The 25021-nt window shown below is 41.2% G+C and overlaps 1 protein-coding gene and 1 pseudogene across 2 annotated transcripts in view; both read right to left on the reverse strand.

The window, feature by feature from the left end:
• ctdp1.S (CTD phosphatase subunit 1 S homeolog) overlaps positions 1–19644 on the reverse strand; it is a 51036-nt gene extending 31392 nt beyond the window's left edge. Inside the window, 4 exon segments of one of the 2 annotated variants that reach the window (NM_001094383.1) lie at positions 114–242; positions 2258–2351; positions 6376–6459; positions 19017–19644. In NM_001094383.1, coding sequence (NP_001087852.1) covers positions 114–242; positions 2258–2351; positions 6376–6459; positions 19017–19303 — 594 coding nt within the window. In that variant the 5' untranslated portion in view covers positions 19304–19644. 2 annotated transcript variants of the gene reach the window in all.
• LOC121395110 overlaps positions 19579–25021 on the reverse strand; it is a 37482-nt pseudogene continuing 32039 nt past the window's right edge.

The following is a 25021-nucleotide window of genomic DNA, read 5'->3' on the forward strand; positions in this document are numbered from 1 at the left end:
TGATTCACATAGAATTGCATTTATCACAGAATATAATATATTCCTGAAAATGAAAACTCCAGTCAAGAAGAATGTTTAATCACTGAAATCCAAATAAGTACGGATGAGAATACCTTTCTAGACATATGTTGGCAATGTTGTTCTGTGGTGTGGATTAAAGTCTGATCTAAATCAACCATAAGGACAACTTTTTTATTTCGATGTAATCTAAGTTGGTCTTCACGTCCCAGTTGCTCTGCTTTCTGCAAAAAAAAAAAAAAGGATAAAAGGCAAACCATTTTTCTTGTTCTTTTAGCTTTGCTAGATTTATACATGTACAGTACATTGGGGTTTTAACAACTCAGATGTTATCAAATGCATTTTGAACATATATTACGACCTTATGTATGTATGTATGTATGTATGTATGCATGCATGCATGGTTCAACACAGCATTAGAAGGTTATCAAGAACTTAAGCTTGGAAAAAGTCCGCATATGTTATTGATTAATGGTATTTTTTTTAATATACAGGGTTTTACTGAAATTTAGACAATTTTGGTAATGCCATTTTCTTTCAAAAAAGGTGACTAATCATAAGGGATTTTTTTATAGTCTGCAGCAAAGAAAGGCTAATAACAATAGACATACTTTCAATTGCCACTATGTTTTAACAATATATATTAAAGCAACATTTCTTACAGGAGATTGATTTTGCCGTTTAACACAGAGAAAGAACAAACAACAGTAGAGACTCATAGCAGCAATGATTTAGAAAACATTTTAAGATGTGTTTTACTACATTTTTAACAGTTGTTTCATCGTGGTTTCAACTATTGTTACAGTAGGATGGTATTTTTCTATTAAGAATTAAGCATATTTTTTTTACATATGCTTATAATTAAATCAACATACAAAGGTTACCTTCACTACAAGGACAGCACAAAAATAGGGATCAAACCTAATTTCTATTTCAAAGGTGAGAATTGAGTGGATTCAGAATGTAAGCCATCTGTGGGGTGGATGTTGCATCTAAGATTAGCCTAAGAAAACTGGCGTCTCCCCAAAATAAGAACAGAAGTTATAGGTCAGGGGCTTCATGAATATGTTTCCAAATCATGGCTTTAGTGCAGGGGTGTCCACCTTTAACTTTATGGCTTCCCTGGGCCACATTGGAAGAAGAAAAATGTTCTGGGGCCACACTCAAAATACACACAAACACTAACGCTAACTTTTGATTTATTTTATTGTAAAAGTAAAAGAAAAGAAAAGAGGGTATCAGAAATCTAGTGGGATTTTTGACATTGTGTTTGAGAAATTAATGTATCAATATCTGGTTGAATGGAAGTAGTTGCAATTCTCAAGGTGCTCATCAGATAATTTGGTTCTAATTTTACTCTTAGTTTGTTCATTCTTGAAAAAAGTTGCTCACAAATGTAGGCACTGCATATATCTCTAGCATAGAGGGCAATACCTCTGAAGAATGTTTACCTGCCTTTGTAAGTAACCGAACGCTCACTTGTTAACTGCTTTTTCTGCTCTAGGAAGCCACGCACCGCACACCCCATGTAAAATTTAAAGCACACATGCACACAATTAACGACCGCATACATACGCTTTCTATGCATGACATTGAAACATGACGTTTCCTGGATTGGTGGAAGTTCAAGCTGGGCCGCATTCATATCCATTCAATTTAGGTCGCACTCACTTGTCTGCAATTTTGTTCCCGGGTGCACTTTTCCCACGTGTCCTTCCACACGAATATAACTCTTGTTAGGAATTCAGACGGGCAGCACTCCGATTAAAATAAAATCCTTTATTTCTCACATGCAGGGCAACAGCGGAGCAACGTTTCGAGCCACCTGGCTCTTTATCAAGCTTGATAAAGAGCCAGGTGGCTCGAAACGTTGCTCCGCTGTTGCCCTGCATGTGAGAAATAAAGGCTTTTATTTTAATCGGAGTGCTGCCCGTCTGAATTCCGCATTCATATCCATCCTGGGCCACATGCGGCCATCAGCCGCAGGTTGGACACCCCTGCTTTAGTGTTTTGTTTACAGATTCAAGCTAATTAAAATAATCCATGTGCCATACACAAAGGCATACCCAAGACAACATTCATGGTGTGATAATGTGTTTCAGTAAAAGACAATAGATTAAGGCAATTCATTCATAACTTCTTTTCTTATGCTTTTTCAAATAGTTTGTGATGCAAAAAAACCCACAATTTTAATTTAACACAAGAATGTCTGTCCAAACGTATAATACCATATACATACCTCTGAGCTAACCATGAGTTCTGGGACACTATGAACCATAGAAACTGTGGCTGTTGAATAAGGCACCTGCTGCTTTCCATTTTTACTTTGTAACCTAAATAAATTAAGAGTTACACAGTAAGGGACAAATCATACATATTTTTTTTTAAGTATAGTAATGAAACAAATCACGTACATTCACACTTTAGGACCAGTAAGATCAAAAATGAAAATGTTTTTAAGTAATGAATAAATAATGCAGTGTTGCCCATGCACAGGTAAAACTGGTGTGTTTGCTTCAGAAAGACTACTATATCTTATATAAGCAAACTGCTGTGTAGCCCCCAAGGCAAGGCAATACAGGCAGTCGGATCGTGGGACTGCATCAATGAACCGATGCGGCAGCGATCCGATGGGATTTTTAACACTGCCTGATCGCCATCTGGCAGACAATCGGGCAGATATCAATTGGGGAAGCCTGTCGGAAGGGCTCCACACATGGCCAATAAGCTGCCGACTCAGTCTGACATAAATAATTGTACATTAAGAGGCACATTTATCAATGGTCAAATTTTAAAATTCATGTGAGTTTTTTTAAACTCCTTTAAAATCGAATATACTTGAAATTTGATTGGGGGGCTATTTAATAAAAACATCAAATATCTAAAATTGGGACTAATTTTACTGGGGAAAAAAAATCACCAATTTAAAAAATGCTAAAATAGAAAAATAAAATGGAACCATCTGGATGCACGACCAATATAATTCATCCTAAATTATGTGCTTGAGTTCTGCTATATTATGAGGTCTGCTTGCTTGTAAACATACAGTCCATACTACAAAACATAAATACATAAGAATGATAAGTGTACCGATATAAATGACAGCATAAGCCCTGAATGTGTTTTATTTTTTTAAATGCTTTTAATTTTGATGCTAGTAAGCCTCACACCATTGTAGGCTAATCTGCAACTTCAATGAACAAGTCAAGAAGGTCTCAAAACTGGAACTGGCCTAAATATTTGGTTCAGATTGTACCTAATGTGAACCCATAATGCCATATGCAAAAGAAATGTCTGCAAATTATTCAACTGTGCATATGTTGCTGAAATTCCAATATGCAGATTCGGAATATGTGGAAAATTTGTCTTTTAGCTCAGCTTTCATCTTTTTTAATAATCTGAGTTAAGAAGAAAGGCTTTTATAGATTCTTTACTGTCAAATTAAGGACTTTTCACTTGCGTTGAAAATATCTGTCATCAGACAGACTTTTATCACATCTGAACAGCCCACTTGTTCATATCAATAAATTTTTTTGCTTATATGACTACCATAAAACCATATAATCAAAAAAAAAAAATGAATTGCTTTTAGCATAACAGGAAAATGGCACTCACTGTAGGCTCAGAATTTAATGGTCTTCTTGCGGTTTGTCCTAATGACTTTTTCAGGGGTAAATTTCCTTTTGCACTTTTCTATTTAGACCCCTAAACACTTCTTAGACAAAAGGCTAAAAAGGTGAACTCTATGGTTAAAATGCACTATGCTTGGAGTAATCAAAAATGCATAGCATACCAGAAAAGAAAAAAAAAATATTTGGGGCTGCTATGAAAGACCGCACACTGACATTTTACAGGAGAATCTTAGGGATGTAGATTATCAAATGAAGCCTAGTATAAGACTGGCGACAATCACCAAAAACAAAGTACAGATATGGGACCCGTTATCCAGAAAGATACGAATTATGGAAAAGGTTGTCTCCCATAGACTCCATTTAATCCAAATAACCGAAATTTTAAAAAATTATTTTCTTTTTCTGTGTAATAATAAAACAGTACCTTGCACTTGATCCAAACTAATATGTAATTAATATTTTTTGGCAAAACAAGCCTATTTGGTTTAATTAAAGGGGAACTCCGGCTTTCAGACCAAAATCTGATAAAGAAGCCCACAAAAAACAAAAACCCCTAATATACCCATCATAGATACCTGTTTCTTCAAAAAGTATGAATAAATGGCATTTTCTATGCTGCAATCCAGCTGGTTAACAGTTCTTACAGACAGCATGCAGGAACTACACAACCCACAATGCATTGCACTGTGATGTTCTGTTCCTTATTGAAATCACGACTGCAGGGAATTGTGGGGTTTGGAGGATGCAGGCTGAGGACAGCTGGCTGTTGATACAAACCCACAATGCACTGTGATGTTCTGTTCCTTATTGAAATCACGAGTGCAGGGAATTGTGGGGTTTGGAGGATGCAGGCTGAGGACAGCTGGCTGTTGATACAAAGTAACAGTAGTCAGCCAGCTCAGCAAAGTAATCAGAAAGATCAGCAGGAGAGCAGGGGGCTAGGCTTAGGGAACTGTCAGAAACCATTAAAAATCATGAAAAGTCTGCATATTTTTTAATTGATGTATATCGCAAAGTTGCTTGAAATTACGTTTACCTTTCAAAAAGCTTAAGTTATGTTTTTGTGGAGTTCCCCTTTAAAGGACCAGTAACATCAAATTTTTTTAAAAAAAAATTCGTTAGTAAACATCAAAAAATAAAAATGCGGCGCTGGATTTCTCCTCCTTGGCTCTGTCTCATGCTGTATTGACAGAATGCGAAGCGGCTGCTGCATCAGGGAGCGTGGCTCATCGGCGCATCTGTAGAGTGGGGAAGCTGCTAAGAGAGGAGCTGGGCCACATCGTGGATGTTTGTAATTCCAGGCTGATCGGAGTTCCCAGTCACGTAGCCACTCTCAACATGTGCTGCTTTCCGTATCGAGCGCTTCTTACCGACCCGAATTCAATGCGCTGCTTTCTTAAACACGTGTGCACGGAAAGCAGCGCATCTGAGCGTGGCTGCGTGCTATCGAGCGCTAAACTGCAAGCGGACACACAGTGCGGGTTTAAGATAGCACAGAAAGCAGCGCATTGAATTCGGGTCGGTAAGAAGCGCTCGATACGGAAAGCAGCGCATGTTGAGAGTAGCTACGTGACAGTGACTGGGAACTCCGATCAGCCTGGAACTACAAACATCCACGATGTGGCCCAGCTCCTCTCTTTACAGCTTCCCACTCTACAGATGCGCCGATGAGCCAGCAATCCTCGGTTATGGAAACCACGCTCCCTGATGCAGCAGCTGCTTCACATGCTGTCAATACAGCATGAGACAGAGCCAAGGAGGAGAAATCCAGCGCCGCACCATGGATGGTCGCCGTGTCGGCTTTTCTGTAGAGGACAGGAAGTGGAGTTTCGGTAAGTTATTTCTTAATAAAGGCTTTGCAATTTTAAAATTTTATTTGTCTTGGTGTTTATTTTTTGATGTTTACTAACGAATTTTTTTTAAAAAAAATTTGATGTTACTGGTCCTTTAATGCTTGAATGATTTTCTAGTACACTTAAGGCATAAGGATCCAAATTACAGAAATATCCTTATCCCATACCTATAATAGATAAGCAATAAAACAGCTCAAACAAATATTCTGCTGGACTGACCAACTCGAAAGTCCAAACTTCAACACAAATGAGATACGGTCACAAAACACATACCAATGAATAACAGTTTTCCAAGGAGAAATTATAAAATTCATTCTAACCATTATGCACGCGTGTTCAGCAGTGAGAGAAAATGGTAGAGGTTATTGCTCCTAAATCTAAAGGTTTACATCATTTTCCAATCTGGACAGTGAATGATTTGCTTGAATTTAAGCAGGTTGTGTTTGTCGATCACTGTGACAGCTCAAGATCATCCCACATTTGTATAAGCAAACATTGCAGAAATCCAGGCAATACCAAAAGGTCCCCAAACATTGCATTATTTATACAAACCTTGTATTCTTCATAAATATTAGGGTGGTATGACCTATAACAGTGTTATTTCTATGGAAAACTCGAGGGCTGGAAGGAAATAAATTATGTATTCTGTATCTATAATTTAAAATTAGCTTATTAAATACAAGTTATACACAAAATGAAACAGTAATGCAAACAAAATATAAAACATGTCATAGCATATTGGACTGTTTGTTTGTACAGTCAATATTTTTTTTCCCAATGATTAAAAAAATTAAACAGTATAGCATTATTGATTTGCTTGTTTAAAAATAATGATATAAAAAGAATAAATTAAAAAATAATGGAAATCTTACTGTGTTAAGTCTTGGCCACATTCTGCACAAAGGCCCTTCATTACAACAGGATGGTTACAGCTGGATAACCTCACCAGAACACCCCTGGAATATCAAACCATACAGAACAATTTTTATTTCAGATTATATTCTACTTAATAATTAATGCACCGCTGACAAATAACATGTTTGGTTGAGGAATCACACTAATAAACAACAGTAGTACTACCCACTCATTAACTCTTCATGACAGCATCTTTACTGAAGAACTTCAAGGTGGCTAATTATACAGAAAATAGCACATACACAGTATTCTTAAAGGAACAGTAACACCAAAAAATTAAGAATTTTAAAGTAATGAAAATATAATGTAGTGTTGCTCTGCACTTGTACAGTTGGGTGTTTTTGCTTCAGAAAGACAACTATATAGTATATAAACAAGCTGCTGTGTAGCCATGGGGACAGCCATTCAAGCTGGAAAAGGGAGAAAAGGCACGGGATACACAGCAGATAACAGATAAACAGTAGTATACAATGGGATTCTTCAGAATGTATTGGTTATCTACTGCGTCTCCTGCCCCCATGGTTACATAGCAGCTTGTTTATATAAACTATAGTATTGTATCGCAAGCACACCAGTGCAGGCCAACAGAACATTATATTGCCATCCTTTTACAACACATTTTTTGGTGTTAGTGTTCCTTTAAAGGTCAAGTTAACCCCAAAAATAATTTTGCCTAATAAAAGAAAACAGTTACAATATACTTTAAAAAAAAAATTGTCAATGCTTTTAAAGTTATTTGAAAAAAACAATTGCCATTGAAAGCAGCCTTTGCTTGAAGTGCACCTGTTGGCTAAATATATTATCCCCAACCAAAGGTGAGGGCTAATAGAGCCTTCACTCTGGTTGGGGGTAGCAGTAGTGGTTTATTTTTTTTTTTAATTGCCCCCCGCCAACAGGTGCCCTTTAACTCCAGATTATTACCTTTTAAACAATATTGCAAAAGTCTGAGTTCCCCAGCAAAGACAGATGTTAATCACTGGCTTGTATTACATTGTTTCAACAGTCTAAGGCAGAGGATAGAAAGGTACAGACGAACTCGTCTTTTCAGTAGCAATACAAACAACAGCAACAGCAACCTCAGGCAAGGAAGTCTATATTCCCAAATGCTGGAGAAAATTGTCTGCTCCCAATGCTAGATCTATCCAGGACAGGGTGTGAAAAGGTGGAGTGACATGAGAATGCTGAATCCTGTGGATGCCTCCATCTCCAAATACCAGTTTCAGGGGACCCGTCACCCAAAAAAAATATTTCAAATCCTATTTTATCATGTTAGTCAAGCAAAATGAACTTTAATTACACTGTATAAATTATGTGAATCTTGTTTCCATCAGTCTGGGACAGGAGCCATTTTGTGGACACTGTTATTAAGACAAGCCTTGTATCATCTCAGAATCTTGTTTGTGCACCAGAATGGGGGACCTGACGTCCATCCCCATGCACTGGCTACACAATTAAATGGTTAAGAGAACTGGGGGAATATAGGGAGAGCAGTGACACCTAGGAAGTGCCTAATGGAAAGTGAAAGTAATTGCTTGCCCCGCCTCTATGCCTAGGCAGAGAGGAGGGGCAGACAATATTTGATTGACAGCTGATATTTTTAAATGAGTTTACAACAGCTATGAACGCTTTAATTAAAAAAAAAGAAATTGGATTTCATATTTAATTTGAAAAGGACTTTTATTATACAGATTTTTATGTCTGGGTGACGGGTCCACTTTAACTATTTACTCAGAGTGGCTTGTGATATAGTAACTAGTGGTAGTGTATCTAGGTTATGGACATCGCTGAAAACAAAATAAAAAATCCTAAAGCGCCAACATAGCTTAGGGGCATGTTCGATTCTGTCAGTCATGTAAGGCTGGAGGCAGTGCAATCCATAGGCTCTATTAGTGTTTTATTTGTCATAGGTCTATGGAAGGATACTTTTTATGATTTTTCTAAGAATATGTCCGTCATAAAATACCACTATCTACAACATACTAAAAGTTACTTTTACAGTGGACTAATCGTTTAGGTCATTTGTCAGCACAGTAGCAATGTGCAGGCACAAAAAATGCTAAGATTCTCATTCAAAGATGGGAAAATAATAGTAACATCAGATACATGCCACCCCCCTCCCATCCAATAAATGTGGCTAAGCTGGGCCACATGCATGCATAGATTGAATGAGAGTCCCTGAGCCTAGGACACTAGCTCAATTCTAGGAGACACCAAAAAATCTTTCCACTGGTTGCTATAAGTCATGGCTTTCTGCACTGAAATGAGGAGATTCAGCTTTTAAGGCACAATCTGGTAAGAAAAATGAGTGTAAACAAAGTAAAGTTTGTGTTATGCAAATGATCACAACAAAAAAAGTCATAGCTGCTCAAGTGTGCTATTATCTTAAATATGCTGATCTACTATTTTGCGTATTTCTTTTAAGCTTCTATACATTTCTATAGAGAAAACAAGTGATGAACAGTGGCACAGATTCTTATTTCAGAAACCAAGGTTCCTACACTATTCCATAACTCCAGAGACCATAAAATGCCTGACTTTTTTCACTTTGTAAAAACGTGTAATGCTTGTGCTTTATTCTTTTGTAAAGATTCACTGATTAGAATGATGGATGTGAGGTTATCACATGTAACCGAGTCAGTGAATTGTTTGTACCGATGTCTAATATAAGTGTTTCTAATATACTAGTTTCCCATGTTGCTGTAATGGATTCTAACTCACCTTCCAAAGATGGCGTCCAAGATGGCGACCCCCTGCCTCACCGCATGGTTCCTGATGGGCGCAGCTCCATGGTGTCATCGTCTTCCTGCTCCCGGATTGGCCGCCGGCGACGGAATGGACGCCGGCGTCAGAATGGGCGCCGGCGTCAGGACGTCAGCGTGGGGACGCTGGCGTCTGCGTCTGACGCAAGCGCGTCAGCGTCTGACGCCAGTGCGTCAACTTTGGCGCCAAACTCAGAGACTACTTAAACCTCTCTCCCCTTCCAGTCCTTGCCCAACTATAGGTTCCTGTTCGTCTGTTCCTGGGTGTGATATACTGCTTTTGATTCTTGTGTACCGACTCTTGCCTGTTATTACGATTCCTGTTGTCTGCTGCCTGGTCTGATCTATTTGCCTGTACCTTGACGATTCTTTTGATAAACCCTCTTGTACCTCGAACTTGGTTTGGTCTCCTCTTTGGTCTACACTATTACTGCGCCTTCGGGCCCGTTACAGTATAGTTGGGCCATGGACCCTTTGGAGGAGACTCATGCTTCGCCTGATGTTGGTGAAACCATTCGAGCTTTGGCCTCCCGAATTGACTCTTATGAAGTACTCCAGTCTCACTTTGGTCAGGCCATTGGCGCAGTCCTGGAGAAAGTGTCTACCTTGACTCCCGTGGCACCAGTCGCTGTACCTGCAACCCCGCTCCAAGTCTCCGAGCCTCGCATCCCCGCACCTCCTCTCTACAGTGGTGATCCTGACGCTTGCAGAGGGTTCATTATCCAATGTGAGATCCAGTTTGCCCTGCTGCCAGGTCAGTTTGTCTCGGAGCGAGCCAAAGTGGGTTATGTTATCTGTCGTCTGCAGGGAAAGGCCCTAGAATGGGCATCACCCTTTTGGGAAAAGAAGGATCCTCTGATCGATAATGCCTGTACCTTTCTCCATGAGTTCCGGACAGTGTTTGATGCTCCTGGACGAGCCATAGCTTCTTCGGCTCGGTTGTTCCAGCTCCAGCAAGGCTCCCGCTCGGTTCCGGAGTATGCCATTGAGTTTCGCACCCTGGTAGCGGAGACGTCGTGGAACAATGATGGTTATCATGCTGCCTTCTACAACGGCCTGGCTATAAGAATAAAGAACGACCTCGTATCCCGGGAAATTCCTCCCCGTTGGGAAGAGTTGGTCGCCTTGGCCGTGAAGGTCGATACTCGCCAGAGGGAGTTCCAGGTCGAGCTAGATCGTGAGCATTCTAAGAGGAACCCTCGTTTCCAGCCTATCCTGGCCCCCCGCTTCCAGAGACCCCTGCTCAACAATCCTGCTTACTTCTCGCCCTCTCCACCTCCTGCGGCTTCTGCTTCTTCCTCTCCTACATCTGCTGAGGAATCGATGCAGATTGGACGGGCCCGTCTTTCCGAACAGGAGAAGTACCGGAGAAAGGCGGCGGGATTATGTCTCTACTGCGGGGGCAAAGCTCACTCCATCCTCGAGTGTCCTGTAAAGCCTGGAAAACGCCAATACCTCGGTAAGTTTGGGGAGACTTACCTGGGTGGAGTTTGTCCTTCTCCCCGACCGTCTGGTCATCGTTTCCTACTTCCGGCACAGATCCAGTTTGGCTCCCGGAGGATCCCGGTTCAAGCCTTCGTAGATTCTGGTGCTGCCGGGAATTTCATGGACAAGACTTTTGCCAGCCGACATGCTGTTCCTCTTCTTCCTCTGGCTATTCCTCTGCGAGCTCTGGCAATTGATGATCGTCCTCTGTCTTCTGCCATCATTTCACAGACCACCTCGGAACTTTCACTCAAAGTGGGCACCCTACATTTGGAGAGACTGTCCTTTCTTCTTATTGATTGCCCTTCTACTCCTATTGTTCTGGGTCTTCCATGGTTATGCACCCATAACCCAGTCATTGATTGGTCTTCTTCACAAGTTGCCCGTTGGAGTCCACATTGCCAACAGAACTGTTTACCTGCTGTGCCCATTGTCAAAGTTTCCTCTGTGTCTTCTAAGCCCTCTCTTCCAGTTGTTTATCAATCCTTTTTGGATGTCTTCAATAAGGGCTCCGCTGAGACTCTTCCTCCCCATCGACCCTACGACTGCCCAGTTGAACTCCTGCCTGGATCCATGCCTCCTCGTGGCCCGCACCTATCCTCTGTCTCCTTCCGAAACAGCAGCCATGAAAACCTACATTCAGGAGAATCTTCAGAGAGGGTTCATTCGTCCCTCTTCGTCTCCTGCTGGAGCAGGTTTTTTCTTTGTCGAAAAAAAGGATGGCAGTCTGCGGCCCTGCATCGACTATAGAGGGCTGAATAAAATCACTATCAAAAACCGTTACCCTCTCCCCTTAATCTCTGAACTTTTCGATCAGTTGAGAGGCGCTAATCTCTTCACCAAACTTGATCTTCGGGGCGCCTACAACCTCATTCGGATCCGAGAGGGCGATGAATGGAAGACCGCTTTCAATACTCGTGACGGGCATTATGAGTACCTTGTAATGCCATTTGGTCTATGTAATGCCCCTGCGGTCTTCCAGGAGTTTGTAAATGACGTTTTCAGAGATTTGTTGGGGCAATGTGTAGTCGTTTACCTGGATGATATCCTCATTTTCTCCAAAGATCTTCAGGAACACCGTTGTCAGGTGAAGGAAGTTCTTCTTCGTCTTAGAAAGAATAATCTCTTCGCCAAGTTGGAGAAGTGTTCTTTCGAGGTGCCTTCCATCCCTTTCCTTGGGTATATAATCTCACAACAGGGGTTCAAGATGGATCCAGCCAAGGTTACTGCAATTCTTGATTGGCCTCTACCCACCAGCGTCAAGGCTATTCAAAGGTTTATTGGCTTTGCCAATTATTATAGGCAGTTCATTAAAGGCTTTTCCTCCAAGATTTCTCCTATTCTTGCTCTTATCCGCAAAGGGGGCAAACCTCAGCACTGGCCCCCTCTAGCCGTGGAAGCCTTTGAAACATTGAAAGAGGCCTTTTCTTCTGCACCAATTCTGAGACACCCCGAACCTCTTCTGCCCTTTTTCCTTGAAGTGGACGCCTCTGATGTGGGAGCTGGAGCCGTTTTATCTCAAAGGTCTTCTTCGGATGGGAAGTTACATCCTTGTGCATTCTTCTCCAAAAAATTCTCTTCTCCCGAGCAGAATTATGACGTTGGGAATCGTGAACTGCTCGCGGTCAAATTGGCCCTGGAGGAGTGGAGGCATCTACTTGAGGGATCTTCTATTCCTGTGACCATCTTTACAGACCACAAGAACCTTGAATTTATCCAGTCCCTGAAACGTTTAAATCCTCGTCAAGCCAGATGGTCTTTATTTTTCTCCCGTTTTAATTTTATCATCACCTTTCGTCCTGGCTCAAGAAATAGAAAGGCTGATGCGCTGTCCAGGAGTTTTGTTCCCGAGATTTCTTATTCTGAAGATCCCGAACCTATAGTGCCTCCTTCCAAGATTGTTGCTGCCTTGTTTCCCTCCTTGGCTTCTGAACTTCTTTCTGCCCAGGCCTCTGCTCCTGATAACATTCCCTTGGGGGTTGCTTTTGTTCCACCTGAGTGTCGCCAGGCCATCCTATCTCAAACTCACAATTCCAAACAAGCTGGTCACCCGGGGATTGAGAAGACCACTGAACTCCTGTCACGCTTGGTGTGGTGGCCATCGATGAGAAAGGACGTGAAAGATTTTATTTCTTCCTGTGCTACCTGTGCTGTCTCTAAAGCTAGTCATTCTTCTCCCAAGGGTCTTCTCCTGCCGTTGCCCATCCCTTCTCGCCCTTGGACTCATGTGGCAATGGATTTCATTGTCGATCTGCCCTTATCCTCCGGCCACACTGTGATCTGGGTGGTGATCGACAGATTTAGTAAGATGGCCCATTTTACTCCACTTCGGAAATTGCCTTCTGCCTCTGAACTTTCTGAACTTTTTATTAAACATATTTTTCGCCTCCATGGTTTTCCTGCTGAGATTGTTTCTGATCGGGGTTCTCAATTTATATCCAAGTTCTGGAGGTCGCTATGCAAGGCCCTTAATATTTCTCTCCAATTTTCCTCTGCTTACCACCCACAATCCAATGGTGCTGCTGAACGGGTCAACCAGGCTTTGGAGCAGTTTCTGCGCTGTCATGTGTCTCTGTGCCAGGACGATTGGTCGGATCTTCTTCCTTGGGCTGAGTTCGCTCACAATAATGCGCTGCATTCCTCTTCCCTAAAGTCTCCCTTCTTCTGTGTTTATGGTCGGAATCCGTTGGCCTTTCCTCAAGATCTTCTTCTTACCAACGTTCCTGCGGCCAACGACCAAGCTGCTCACATGTTGGCTATCTGGGAGGCCACTGCCACTAATTTGGAGAAGAGTTCCCTGGCTCAGAAGAGGTTTGCCGATAAGAGAAGAGTTCCTGCCCCTCCATATTCTCCTGGTGACAAAGTTTTTCTTTCTACTCGTAATATTCGTCTGAAAATTCCCACTCCCAAACTTGGTCCTAAGTTCATCGGCCCTTATCCTGTCGTCGAAGTCATCAACCCTGTGGCGGTCCGCCTTCAACTTCCTCCGGAGATGCGGATTCCAAATGTCTTTCATGTCTCGTTACTTAAGCCTGCTGTGTCTTGTCCTTCTTCTTCTTCCCCAGCTCCTGTCCTGGTTGATGGTCACCAGGAATTCGAAGTCAAGAGGATTTTGGACTCCCGTTTTTCCAGGGGTACTCTTCAGTATCTCATTGAGTGGAAAGGGTTCGGTCCGGAGGAGTGCTCCTGGGTGAGGAACTCGGACGTCCATGCGCCTGCCTTGGTCCGTAAGTTCCATAGACTTTTCCCTTCTTCTCCTAGTCTCGGTGGTCCTGAGGCCCCCCCTAAGGAGGGGGGTACTGTAATGGATTCTAACTCACCTTCCAAAGATGGCGTCCAAGATGGCGACCCCCTGCCTCACCGCATGGTTCCTGATGGGCGCAGCTCCATGGTGTCATCGTCTTCCTGCTCCCGGATTGGCCGCCGGCGACGGAATGGACGCCGGCGTCAGAATGGGCGCCGGCGTCAGGACGTCAGCGTGGGGACGCTGGCGTCTGCGTCTGACGCAAGCGCGTCAGCGTCTGACGCCAGTGCGTCAACTTTGGCGCCAAACTCAGAGACTACTTAAACCTCTCTCCCCTTCCAGTCCTTGCCCAACTATAGGTTCCTGTTCGTCTGTTCCTGGGTGTGATATACTGCTTTTGATTCTTGTGTACCGACTCTTGCCTGTTATTACGATTCCTGTTGTCTGCTGCCTGGTCTGATCTATTTGCCTGTACCTTGACGATTCTTTTGATAAACCCTCTTGTACCTCGAACTTGGTTTGGTCTCCTCTTTGGTCTACACTATTACTGCGCCTTCGGGCCCGTTACAGTTGCATATTGAACTTTTTGTCAGATCTGCATTTTTCCAGTTTAACAAATATTCTTAAAGATAGGTGCATACAATTGTGCTGCATCTCTACCATGTTTTACCTTCCTGAGAAAAAATAAAGTTATGTAGAGAATAAAACAGACAAGGTCGCCTAATGCTGCCAAGGGATAATTTTTCATAAGAATTTGATAAATGGTTACACAGTTATACATACACGGAGATATACACATGATATACATACAGTAGAAGCCCTGTTGTGTTTTTTTCATGGAAAATCAGAGAAACGTATTATGCATTACAGTAAAAGGGTTTGTTCACCTTCCAAACACTTTTTCAGTTCAGTTGTGTTCACATTGTTGACCAGAAATAAATACTTTTTTCAATTTCTTTAATTTATTATTTTTGAAGTTGAAGTTTAATGGTGTTTCAGTCTGGCAGCTCTGTGATCCATGAGCATCTGAACGATTACAATTAACTACATTTAGTTGATACATTTTCTCAGCAGTATTAGCAACTATTGTATCAATTCTAACAGCTGCTTTTAAAGAAACTCAGGGATTCTGCTCAGCTGGGACAAAGATAACAAATGTATCAATTTAGAATAGTTTACAGAGTTGGTGACCCTGCTTGTAGAACTGCTTTAGAAAGACATAAGGTGAAAATGAAACTTTAAACTTCAATGTTAGGAAAAAACAACTAAAGCCAACTAAAAAAAAAGTACATTCCTAGTGAATTATCTGAAAACAACATTTAACAAAGTGTAAGGTGGACAGCCCCTTACAAATGCTTAATTTTTATAATTTTCTAATTAATTACTTTTTCTTCTGACTCTTTCCAGCTTTCAAATGAGGGTCATTGACCCCATCTAAAAACAAATGCTTTTTAAGCCTACAAATGTATTGTTATAGCCACTTTTTATTGCTGATCTTTCCATTCAGGCCCTTTCCAATAAATATTCCAGTCTCTCATTCAAATCAATGCATGGTTGCTAGGATAATTTGAGCCCTAACAACCAGATACCACTATATCAAAATATCACGATCTACCTTATACTAAAAGTTAGTTTAAAGGTGAGCAACCCCTTTAAAAAGTACTAAAACATTGTTGGGCAAACATGTGATTACAGAAAGCCTTTAACATTTTATTTAATGTCAAAGATGTAGTCAGTGTCAGTTATTTAATTCTGAAACAAAAAAACAAAGAAATAAATGGCAGTGTCCATTAATTTTCAACATGAGTACAATTAACAGAGCTTGTGCTAAACATGCCTTTTGACTATTGTTTTAATCAAGAAATATGTTAGTTTTTGTAATAACAAAAAAATGAAACTACTTAGCATCTTCTAGATTTGCAGAAACCAATTACCATTCCATACATAAAGGAGAACTAAACCCTCTTGCTTATAAAAACCCCCTACCCTCCATAGCCCCCCTCCCTTTAGTTCTCATTTAAGCCCTCTGTATAGGCAGTGGGCTTATGCACAGTTTTTTCTATTAGTGCTTCAAATAGCAAAAATAAGAAAACAACATATTTTTTTAAAGGGCAGGCAGAATACATTTTCAACACAAGTCCTATTTAATATGCTTGTCTTTCACGTGTATATAGGTTTACGCTGTCTCTTGTTCTGTAGTTCTTCGTTGAGTAAATTAAAATTTCATATTTTTCTAAGGGCTAAACTAAACAGGATAAGATGGTGTTGGATTGAAAGAAGGCATCCTAAAAGTTGGAAGTAGTGGCATGTGTCAAAATATTATGTCATTCATGGAAAAATCTAATGTGTAAACTACATGGATTTGCAGGAAAGAATGCAGCATAAATGTCATATGTTTTCTTCTCACTGAAATACATTTAGGGGCAGATTTATCAAAATGTAAGAATAGAACTCACCACAAAATTCACTCACTTTCTATTCAATTATTATATTCAATTCCTACGGGATTTTTAGAATTGGATTTATCAATGGAATTCACTATTTGATAAATATGCTTTCAAAAACCCCATAGGAATGAATAGAAAGTGAGTGAATTTTGTGGCGAGTTCTATTCTCACATTGTAATAAATCTGCCACTTACTGTGTTGAATGAACAAAACCCACCATCTGACTTTATCTGATGCGACTTGCACTACGGCTGTGGGGATCAGATGTTGTAGGAACCTACAAAATGCCATGTTGCTGCATGACAAATAAAATCTTCCCAACAAAATCTGACCAAAAATGTCTGTGTCATTTAGAGCTAAAGTTTGAGCAACCAGACATCGGTTTCAATAGAAGAGGGACTGAATATAAAGAACAAACTAATTTAGTATAGGGATGAAACAAACCCATTGTTTGTAAATCAGCCAACATAGAGCTCAACCTCACAACTTTGCTCCCCAAAAATAGTCTGCCCCTGTCTTCCTAAGGCAGTTGTGTATTGGGGATGACTCTATGGGGTTGTTTACCTTCAAATTTAATTATAGTATGAAGCAGAGAGAAAGATAATTTGCAGCATTTTTGTGGTTTTTGAGTTACAGTTTTCTATTCAGCAGCATTCACGTTCTCAATCTCAGCAATCTGGTTGTTAGGGTCTAAATTATCCTAACAACCATGCTGATTTGAATAAGAAACTGGAATATGAATAGGAGAAGGTCTGCATAGCAAGATGAGTAATAAATTGTAGTAATATATAATAAATGTATATAGCCTTACAGAACATTTGTTTTTAGATGGGGTCAGTGACTTCCATTTGAAAGTTGGAAAGAAAAAGAATAAAGGGAAATAATTCACAAATTACAAAAAAGGTAAATTGAAAAGTTGCTTATAATTAGCCATTTTAGAACATACTAAAAGTTAACTTAAACATGAGCCACCCCTTTAATTTCCATAGTCTTTCTGCCTGGTATAGAAGCAAGTTTGGTCCAGGTTTCTAGTGTGCATGCTTCTGGTTGGAATTGGTATCAGGGAGCAGAAATAAAGTAGCCGAATCTGGTTGTCACCTTAAAGGAGACAATTTGGGTATAAAATAAGAACGTACCAATGCGTTATACTCATTTAGATATAGAAGAATTGAGCTTTAAAAAGTAGTGTTTCAGGCTGATTTATAGAATATTTCTGCGAAAACCCTAATAATCCATCCCGTCCCTTCCTGCACCTTGAATGCCCAGGCTGTGCAAGGGAGCCGGCGACTCTCTTCTCACTGCACTGTAGGACAGGAACCAATAATCAGCTAGCAGGACCTGATAGGGAACTGAAGCCTGTCTGTGCTTGTTTGACTGGAGGGCTGTCTTTGGCTATCACCCTCCTACTGTGCTTCTGGCAGGGACCGTTAGGACACGCCCACTCCTCATTTGAAACACAAGGACCAGAGAACGTCTATAGCAGGGATCCCTAACCTTTTGAAGCCGTGAGCAACATTCAGAAGTAAAAAGGAGTTGGGGAGCAACAATAGCATGAAAAATGTTCTTGGGTGCCAAATAAGTGTTGTCATTGGCCATTTGGTAGCCCCTATGTGGATTGACAACCTGCATTGAGGCTGTTTGGCAGTACACCTGGTTTTTATACAATCAAAACTTGCCTCCAAGCCTGGAATTCAAAAATAAGCACTTTCTTTGAGGCCACTGGGAGCAAAATCCAAGGGGTTGTTGCTCGCGAGCTACTGGTTGGTGATCACTGATCTATAGAGACCTGATAGGGAACTGAAGCTTGTCTGACTTTAGGGCTGTTATTGGCTTTCCCCCTCCTACTGTGCTTCTGGCAGGGACCATTAGGACACCCCGCCCTAATCTGAAACAGACAGGGACCAGAGAACATCTATAGAGAGCTCCAATAAAGGGGCTATTTTTTAAAGATACTATTAATTTTTAGCACCATGTAAAAGCAACACCATATATTACTTTTATTTGCCTACAAAACTAGGGTTTTTTTCATTTATCCTATAGGTCTCCTTTAAGAATCCTGGGAAAACTGGTAGGAATAAGACTTGGGGGTTAACCTGATGAGCCGTTGCTGGGGGCATCTAACTCTAGCAACAAGGCAGCATTGTGACTTAGAGGGACAATGTAACTATGTAACAACAGAAATGTCAATTATCCAAAAACTGAAAGGAAATATGAAGTGTGGCATCATGAATGCAAAGGTCCGAAGGGGCAATAATATTATATTGGGGATAATAGAAGCTAGTGAGAAACAGAAGAAGCACTACTGTAGCATGGGAGTTGAGGCTGCTGCCAGAGCACGTGTTTGTGATGCAGGGACAGAGCAGTAAACAAGCGCACTGCTGGGAATCCGCTCTTCTCTCACACAGTCATTCTGAGCCACAGCGTTTGGAGGGAAATCAGTTCCCATAACAAACATTCGGCAGTCACAATACATTACAGCTTGGGATGTCCATGTGTCCCTGAACTAATATCCCAGCACCCCCGGAAGTCAGCAGAGGCTGAGGTTGTGCAGTGGAGCTGCAGGAGCCCCCCTAGTGTGTGTAGTGAGGGAAACAAGCTGCTTGATGTTATTGCTCTCACATGGCAGTCACACCCCTCCCCGTGTCGCTCACGCTCCCACTTACCCGGCAGGGACGACTTCTCCCGGCTTTAGGCACAGCTCCTGCACCACCCCTGCGCGGTCCGACTTGATTTTCCTCTCAGGCGCTCTGTGCGGCCTCCCCGTCTCCTCATGACTGCGGACCACTTCAGCCCCCAGTACGGGCACCGCGAGGGCCAATACCGAGCCGATCTGTACCGAGGCCCCTGCGTACACCTTCCATTCTACCAGACGCAAAGGTCGGGGGCCCGAGAGGCGCACCTCGCAGTACTGGCTGGACTGGGAAAGCTCTTCCTGCGCTCGATTTTGCATGCCTGAGCCAACGCACAGCCCAATAGGGCCGCAGAATCACGGCCCACTGCGGTCTCTATGGTTACCAGGCTGGCCCAGCGCGGAGCGACGATGACGCTTCTCGGAGGAGGAGCCGTTCTGATACACTCCGCGCAAGCACGCCTGGTGAAGCGTACAATGTGACAGCTAAAAGATGAAGGGGATTAAAAATCCGCGGGAGGCGGATCACACGCCATGTAAACAGTATCGTCCCCGCTATGGTGGGAGGAGCCGTAACACGCTTGTGAGCCCCGCCTTCACTTTGCCATCGGAGGAGAAAAGGCAGCACCGTCTTCCCGCTTTAGTGAATCGCCTCGCTTTCGGGCGGAGGCGGTGCCGTGACGTAAAGAAAAACGTAGAACGTAAAGTTCGAACGGGGGTGGGGTTATCCGTCGCCATGTTAGTAGAGGCGGAACAGGTCTGAAATGATAAATTACGAAAGTTTTAGGTTATAACAGCAAAGTTCGCTTTTCTTATAAAGTTCCCGAAATGGAAGCTGCAATGGAATGTCCCTCTTGAAGGCAATCACTTGAACAGCCCCATATAAAAATAGCGTACTTTACTGATGCGTCGTCTTGTATAATATTATTGCGCGTCTTTTCACCAGTCTACTGCCCAAGTATTTGATCATATTTATGAGATTATGTAAAAATGCAGAAATTGAAACAATGCTCAGGCACACCTGGAATTTAAAGGTGTTTTTCACCTTTAAATTAGCTTTTATTTTGATTAAGATAATTATAATCTAAGATCATTTGAAGTTGGTTTTCATTTTGTATTATTTGTGGTTTTTGAGTTATTTAGCATTTTATTCAGCAGATTTGCAGTTTCAGCAATCTGGTTGCTAGGGTCCAAATTACCTTGGAAACCATATATTGATATGAGTAAGCAGAGACTATTCTAGCGGCAATGCTATCTGAGGTGGCTTTAGCCATACTGCCCCCCTCACTTACCTTTACGTCATTGGAAGGGGCGCATGGTTAGTGCAGAGAGTGCAATTGCACTTTTTGCACTAGAAGAGCCGAATTTCTGGTTTAATGACCAGAAAGTAGTAATAACTATATATTTGTAGCCTTACAGAGCATTTGTTTTGAGATGGGATCAGTGACCTCTATTTAAAATCTGGAGAAGGCAACTATATAAAGAAAAAATGAAGTCCAGTTGGAAAGTTGCCAGAATTTTTCATTTTATAGCATATTAAAGTTAACATAAATGTGAACCACCCTTTAAACAATAAACATTTATTGGATTTGCTCTTTTAGATTCACATTAAAGAAGAAGTAAACCCTTGCTACAAAATCCCATACTTCCCACCCAGCCTAGGTGGTACCTTTGCTAAATGCCCCTAACTGTTTAATTACCCCTCGGTGCAGATTCTGTCCAGCGGAGTTCATGGCAGACATCATCTTCTCTTCGGTAATCTACCGGAAGTAAGTGCCGTATCGGTGCATACGCAGTTGGAACAATTTTCTGTTTTGCGACAACTGTGCATGCGCTGAAAGTCACAGAAATTCCTGAAGCTCTGGAAGAAGATCCAAAGATTACCGAAGCGGCTGAAAATGGTGCCCGTGAACTCCGCTGGACAGAATCTACACCAAAGGGTAAAATAAAGAGTTAGGGACAGGGAGGGGGTCTATGTAGGATAGGGGGTAGGGGACTTTAGTAGCATGGCTTTGTTTCTCCTTTAAAGCATAGGTATAGGGCTGGAGATAGGGGTAGGCAGAAGAGGTATGTGTCTAGGGTGCAATGGTGGAGCACGTACCTCCTTGGTCATCTACCCCTAGTCCCTAGTACAGCCAGTGAAAGTTTCTCTGCCCCAGCCATCTCCTCTTCTGTTCCTTCCCCGCCAAACACATTACATTGCCTCTTGATTGGGCCCAATCTATTCTAACCTGTCCCTGTAGCATCCTTCCCCTACCTCTTATGCATCATCACCCAACCCTCACAGACTCGTCCCCTCTCTAACCGAAGTGGACAGAAATTCTTCAGAAGAGAGGTGGGAACCATAGTTGATGGTCATATACGGTGATATTTTGGATGAAACCTATAAATACTGTTCTATATATTCTTGGAAAGTGAGCTGAATGAGCAGTATTCCAGCGATTTCTTAGATTTGTAAATTAGGTTGGTGCTTCTGCACAAAAAAATCACACCCATTTAAAAATCCACAAATTCCAATATCTATTACAATTTTCCAATGGGGTTTACAAATTAAAATGGGTAAAATCTATACCTCATGCAAAGTTTTTTAAGTTATTAGCAAATAATTGACTTTACAGGACAAAACAGTTCTATTTTCAGCACGAAACATGCTTAGAACTTTTCCCAGTTTCCCCAGGGCCCATTTTTATATAATAGCAAATAAAGCTTAATAACAATATTATGATCAGCAGTTATTAAGAACTTGACTCTTCTAAAACAAGTTGCTGTCATGCGCACTTTAAATTATGCTCATGTCTGACTATAGTAAATCAGCCCAATTTCTTATAGAAGGACCCTTCTTATATAAACTTTTTTTAGTAAATTCAGAGGCAGGCTCCAAACAGTAAAAAAAGGGCAGTTTTCCTAAAATTACTACAGGTATGAGACCTGTTATCCAGAATACTCAGGACCTGGGGGTTATTTGGATATTCATAAACTAAGGGGTAGATTTACTCAGGTTCGAATGGTAAAATCAAATTTGAATTTTCAAGTTCTTTTCGTCAAAACTCTCGAGTTTAAAACCACCTACTCAAATTCTAAATCGAATGTGAGATTTATCACAACTCAACCATGGAAAACGCTCTAATCCGATACTTTGCCACCTAAAACCTGCCAGGTTCATGTACAAGTCAATGGCAGAGGTTCATGAACCATTTGGAGATGTTAATAGCCTTCCTGACATTTGATTTTTTTTTGGAGGAAAACTTGATTAGATTAGAATTTTTCAGATAGTTCGTATTGGATTGAATGATAGACGTTTTTTCATAAATAGCCTCCCATTCGAGTTGTGAGTACATTCAAATTTATTAGAGTTAAAAAAAATTTCACAAAACTCTAAAATTGCCAGTTTGTCAAGATCCTGTTGCATTGATGCCACATCCTGAATGTAATTAATTAGGCTGCATAGATTTGTGTCATCTGCAAACACTGATACATTACTTACAATACCGTCCCCTAAGTCATTAATGAACAAGTTAAATAATAGTGGACTCAATACCGAGCCCTGAGGAACCCCACTAAGAACCTTACTTCAAGTAGAGAATGTACCATTAACAACCACCCTCTGTACATGATCCTGTAGCCAGTTTCCTATCCATGTGCAAACAACTTCATTAAGCCCAATAGACCTTAGTTTAGAAAGCAGTCGTTTGCGGGGCACGGAATTTTGGCAAAATCCAAATAGATCACATCTACTGCTCTCCTGCAGTCCAGCATCTTACTTACTGTAAATACTTAAGTATAAGCCGAGTTTTTCAGCATCCAAAATTTGCTGAAAAAGTCTACCTCAGCTTATACTCGGGTCTGCTGGCAGTAGCTGAGATTGCAGTCACTTTTAATCATTCCTATACCAACAGTTCGCTTGGGGAGAGACTGCAATATCACACAGCGCCCTCTGTTGGTTATATGAAAGAATAACAGTGACTGCAATATCACACAGTGCCATCTGTTGGTTGTATGAAAGAATAACAGTGACTGCAATATCACACAGCACCCTCTGTTGGTTATATGAAAGAATAACAGTGCACCCTCTGTTGGTTATATGAAAGAATAACAGTGACTGCAATATTCTATAAGCGAAAGAAAAAAAGAACCCCAATTGCCTCCCACTCGTACCGCAGTTCCTCAGATATTACACTACTTATAAAGTATTTTGTGATTGCGTGAGGGCAATCACTAAACGTTAAAAAATACTAATGTGCTTGGTTTGCACAAATTACAATTATATTAAAGTGCCAGTGCTATAAGAATTAATTCAGTTAAATGTACTTAGACTTAAAGGTTGATAGATACTCAATACTATTAATACTTTACACAAATAAATAATTAACCTTTTAATCCAGTGTATTATCTAATAGGGATGTAGCGAACGTCGGAAAAAAAGTTCGCGAACATATTCGCGAACTTGCGCAAAAACGCGAGCGGTTCGCGAACGGTTCGCGAACCCCATAGACTTCAATGGGAAGGCGAACTTTAACATCTAAAAAAAAAATTTCTGGCCAGAAAAATGATTTTAAAGTTGTTTAAAGGGTGCAACGACCTGGACAGTGGCATGCCAGAGGGGGATCAAGGGCAAAAATGTATCTGAAAAATCTGCCTGTGTGTGCTTGGAAGAGATAGTGTAGGGGGAGAGCTGTTAGTGATTTCAGGGACAGATGATAGTAAGTTTGCTGGCTAGTAATCTGCTTGATACTGCTCTGTATTGGAGGGACAGAAGTCTGCAGGGATTTGAGGGACATTTTAGCTTAGGTAGCTTTGCTGGCTAGTAATCTACTGTTCTCTTTAAACAACTGCCATACGTTGACCTTGTAGGCATTGTTTGCCCAGTTTTTTTGGACGCAGCCACTGAAGCACAGTTGCCAGAAAAAATATGCCATATAAATGCTGAAAATAGTCATTTTTCGCCATACGTTGACCTTGTAGACATTGTTTGCCCAGTTTTTTTGGTTGCAGCCACTGAAGCACAGTTGCCAGAAAAAATATGCCATATAAATGCTGAAAATAGTCATTTTTCGCCATACGTTGACCTTGTAGACATTGTTTGCCCAGTTTTTTTGGTTGCAGCCACTGAAGCACAGTTGCCAGAAAAAATATGCCATATAAATGCTGAAAATAGTCATTTTTTGCCATACGTTGACCTTGTAGGCATTGTTTGCCCAGTTTTTTTGGTCGCAGCCACTGAAGCACAGTTGCCAGAAAAAATATGCCATATAAATGCTGAAAATAGTCATTTTTTGCCATATACGTTGAGTCAACGTATGGCAAAAAATGACTATTTTCAGCATTTATATGGCATATTTTTTCTGGCCTCTGTGCTTCAGTGGCTGCGGCCAAAAAAACTGGGCAAACAATGCCTACAAGGTCAACGTATACACTACTACAGCGGTGGATACGGATTACGTAAAATATATTATGGCTGCTTGAAAAAAGTCACTCCGGTGTTTTTTCTGGAGACGGTAATATTATGGATATTTAGACAGAATGTGAACAAGGTCACACAGCTAGATGGCGGGTTGAAGAAAACAGTGTGCAAATAATGCCTACAAGGTCAACGTATACACTACTACAGCGGTGGATACGGATTACGTAAAATATATTATGGCTGCTTGAAAAAAGTCACTCCGGTGTTTTTTCTGGAGACGGTAATATTATGGATATTTAGACAGAATGTGAACAAGGTCACACAGCTAGATGGCGGGTTGAAGAAAACAGTGTGCAAATAATGCCTACAAGGTCAACGTATACACTACTACAGCGGTGGATACGGATTACGTAAAATATATTATGGCTGCTTGAAAAAAGTCACTCCGGTGTTTTTTCTGGAGACGGTAATATTATGGATATTTAGACAGAATGTGAACAAGGTCACACAGCTAGATGGCGGGTTGAAGAAAACACTGTGCAAATAATGCCTACAGGGCAAATAATGCCTAAAAGGTCAACTTATACACTACTACAGCGGTAGTAAAATAAAAAAAAGTAAAATAAAAAAAAATGAAT

The sequence above is a fragment of the Xenopus laevis genome, chromosome 6S (genome assembly GCF_017654675.1).
Source record: "Xenopus laevis strain J_2021 chromosome 6S, Xenopus_laevis_v10.1, whole genome shotgun sequence".
In the NCBI taxonomy this organism is placed as follows: domain Eukaryota; kingdom Metazoa; phylum Chordata; class Amphibia; order Anura; family Pipidae; genus Xenopus; species Xenopus laevis.